The 3283-nt window shown below is 53.2% G+C and overlaps 1 protein-coding gene across 1 annotated transcript; it reads right to left on the bottom strand.

Moving 5' to 3' along the window:
- Positions 1–752: 752 nt before the first annotated feature.
- Positions 753–3067, bottom strand: LOC103629444 (Zinc finger (C3HC4-type RING finger) family protein). The gene is made up of 3 exons (XM_008650564.2): positions 2936–3067; positions 1063–2817; positions 753–970 (listed from the first exon to the last, which is right to left on the bottom strand). The coding sequence occupies exons 1-3, from the start codon at positions 3014–3016 to the stop codon at positions 911–913; spliced, it is 1896 nt and encodes a 631-aa protein (XP_008648786.1). The 5' UTR covers positions 3017–3067; the 3' UTR covers positions 753–910.
- Positions 3068–3283: the final 216 nt, after the last annotated feature.

The raw sequence follows: 3283 nt of genomic DNA, 5'->3' as shown, positions 1-3283 counted from the left end.
ATGACTCTATAGTAACTCATTGAGGTCTGAATAACCTTTTCATCTTTAAGTCGGTTCCCCTTTTCTGCAGCCATGCCGAAGCTTTTCTGCACATAGCTTCGTGATCATCTTATCCTTCGTCATAATCGCCTTCCGTCTTACTCAAGCTTCGTCCGGACCATACTTTTGTATACTCATAACCCGATTACGAAGATACTTGTTCACATATTTCACTTGGAAAACATTATCAAATCATGTTTTTGAGGACCTTCAGAAGCCGAAGGCCCCCAACATGTATTAATACATAGGCTAGATTAGGACCCATTACATTAGAGATAAGCACACAGCCATCTAACAGCTAGCTATCACCATTGGATCAAGATTCAAGACTAAATATACACGTTTGTACCACTGTTAAGGCCTTGTTCGTTTAATTTGTCTAGTATTTAATACACTAAAAATAGTTTCAGCTAATCAAAACTTATATAAATTAAACAAGCAATTCGACTATGCACCTTGTAGGTGTATGGGAACCAGTAGTGATTGAGTGATGTCACCGTTTAAATCGCGGTAGTCGTAATACATGCATATAATGCAACAGATGGCGTGATCATTTCAAAACCCCGCAAGCTAGTCGCTAGTCGTTCAGATGATTATAGCCATTTGGTTCACGAAATGTAACGTAAATATTAATTAAATGATTCATACTTAATACCGACGGTAACAAGTATGAATAGACCGGTATTCATTTTTAGCGTGATATTCGATTACGGTTGGACTTAAATAAGTATGATATTATGTTATCGGTTACTCATTACATTATCGATATGTGAATAAAACGGCAAAAAATGTATATTATTTCATGGGCACCCTTATTTCATTAAACGAAACAACACATTTGCGGACTAGGGCATGGCCAGTACAAGCGCCTTCAGTTCTGTGCAGCCACCAAGTGGCGGCATTGCCTCTGCTTGCTCGCATAAACCACAGCCTGCGTTATATTTACATAAAATTAATTAAAGCTTGTTCTCATAGAAGGAAATAAACATAAAATTAAAGATTGTTTAGTATACTAATTTATACCAGGTAAATGTCGCGGTGCATCGCGCGGTCGATGGCCTCCAGCGACGCCTCCTGGAAGACGGCGGCCATGCGCTGCTGCTCGTCGTCCACCGCCGCCGCCGATTGCTCCTGGAACGACCCGAGGTTCTGCATGTCGCGCTTCATCTTGGACCACAGCTCCAGCCTCCGGTCTATCATCTCGAAGCCGTGGTCGACGCAGCCCGTGTGCGGGGGGTTCCAGTTCCACCACCGCGGCAACTTCCGCGCCTCCTCCAATAGGAGCCGCATCGCCGGCGTCAGGAACTCGACGGTCACCTTCTCGGCCGAGCCCATGCTGGTGGCGCGCTGCATCTGGTGGCTGGACACCCAGGCGTAGGCGTAGGCCGCCACCCCGGCCCTGAGGCTGCTCACCATGCCTCCCACCTCCTTCTCCAGGCCGCTCATCAGGTCATGGCCGCCGCCCCAGAACTGGTGGCACGCTGCGAACTCCTCCCACCTGAGCTGCAACACGTCTGCGGCACGAGCTCTGTCGTTGATGGTCAGCTCACCTTGGACGACGCCGGCCACCACCTCCAGCAGCTCGGACCGGACGATGTGCTGCAGGACCACGGGCGAGGGAACAGGAGCGGGAGCTTGCCGCCCGCCGTCTAGCACCGCCGGTGACCTCCGCACATATACATCGTGTCCTTCTCCCTCTATCGCCCGCGCGCTGGGATGGTTGCGGTACGAGTAGTCGACGGCGAGCAGGTGCTGCTCGTGGCGATGATGGTAGTAACGGTCACAGGCGCCGAGGCCATCGCAGTAGTAACCGCCCTTTGCTGACGACGATGGCAAAGCAGCTGGCACGTGCAGGTGGACCACGAAATGCTTCGCCTCGCCGGCGTACAGGACGTTGCCCACGGAGACCTCGCACGAGGTTCCGCCGCAGCTGACGCTGCTGTCGTAGCCACCGGCGTCGACGCGGTCGATGCGCACCCCGTTCAGCTCGTCGGCCTTGAGGACGACGCGCGTCTCGACGGCAGCGATGGTGCTGAGCCCGCCGAGGCACACGGCGAGGGCGCCGGCGACATCGCCGATGCTGTCGTCGTCGACGAAGGAGTAGGTGCCGTGAGACTCTTGGGCCATGTGGAGCAGGACCTCGGGATCGTGCGCCGCGCCGAGGCCGAAGGCGTGGACGGGGTACCTGCCGAGAGCGCGTCGGATCACCTCTCGGCGCCGCTCGCTCAGCGCGGACACGGTCGTGCCCTCGCCGTCGGTGAGGAGGATGATGAACCCTAGGCGGTCCCGGCCGTCTCCCACCCGCTCGTCCAGGATGTTCACCGCCTCCTCGAAGGCCGGGACAAGGGCAGTGCCGCTGCCGGCGCGGGCCTCGAGCCGATCCACGCTTCTTATTGCGTTTCTCCTGCCGTCGGCGGTCATGTATAGCAAGCCGGAGCTAAGTTCTCTAACGGGTCGGTCGCTGAACGCTACGATGGAGAGGCGGTCTCCATCTTCGAGTTTGTCAACCATGAACTTGGCGGCCGTCCTCAGCAGGTCCAGCCTCGACGTTGTCGTCCTCCTCTCCGGTGGCACTGCAGTTGGGTCATTCATGCTACCGCTGACATCAAGGACGGCGACGACGTCGATGGGGACGCGCGCCTCGGGACGCACAACCGCCGCCGGCGCCTCGACGCGCAGCAGCACTTGGAAGTCCTTTCTAGCCTGGCCCAGTGGGATCTCAGGGAAGATTGGGGTAGTGCTCACTTTCACCGTCGCCTCCGCCCCCGCCGCAGCCATCTGCATAAACGCGCCATCGAATCACTAAGACATGAGACTAAAAGCTAGTGGGAATCATCAATAATAAGTAACGCTCAGATTACATGAGCAAGTTCAAACAAATTAATGCGCTACGTACCAGCTGTGTGAGTAGGAGTGTGGAGAAGAAGCATGTGAGTAGCGAAGGCAGGATCATCAGCTGGAGTTGGAAGATCTCCATTTGTGTCAGCAGCTAAGGATGATGCTGTTGTTGTGTTAGACCTTGATCTATCTGGCTTCATATATAGACCAGCTGGTGTGTAGAATTACTTGCTCCACATGCAAGACATGGCAATTTGCACATGGATCATTTTTTAGAATCATTTTCTTAATTGGCTATTATATTTTACTAGACCGGGCTGACGCGCTCCACTGCGTCCTTTTAAAGTACGTGGACTTAAATTAAAAGTGAAAGAGAAACAACAAAGAACAGCGAAAAACATTAAAA

This window comes from Zea mays, chromosome 6 (assembly GCF_902167145.1).
Source record: "Zea mays cultivar B73 chromosome 6, Zm-B73-REFERENCE-NAM-5.0, whole genome shotgun sequence".
NCBI lineage: Eukaryota > Viridiplantae > Streptophyta > Magnoliopsida > Poales > Poaceae > Zea > Zea mays.
This window is presented reverse-complemented; position numbering and strand designations above follow the sequence as displayed.

Coding starts and splice junctions, on each gene's coding strand:
- LOC103629444 (XM_008650564.2), bottom strand. CDS start 3,016: ATGGAGATCTTCCAACTCCAGCTGATGATCCTGCCTTCGCTACTCACA. Junction 2,818..2,935: donor CACTCCTACTCACACAGCTG/GTACGTAGCGCA, acceptor GCGTTTATGCAG/ATGGCTGCGGCGGGGGCGGA. Junction 971..1,062: donor TGCACCGCGACATTTACCTG/GTATAAATTAGT, acceptor AATATAACGCAG/GCTGTGGTTTATGCGAGCAA.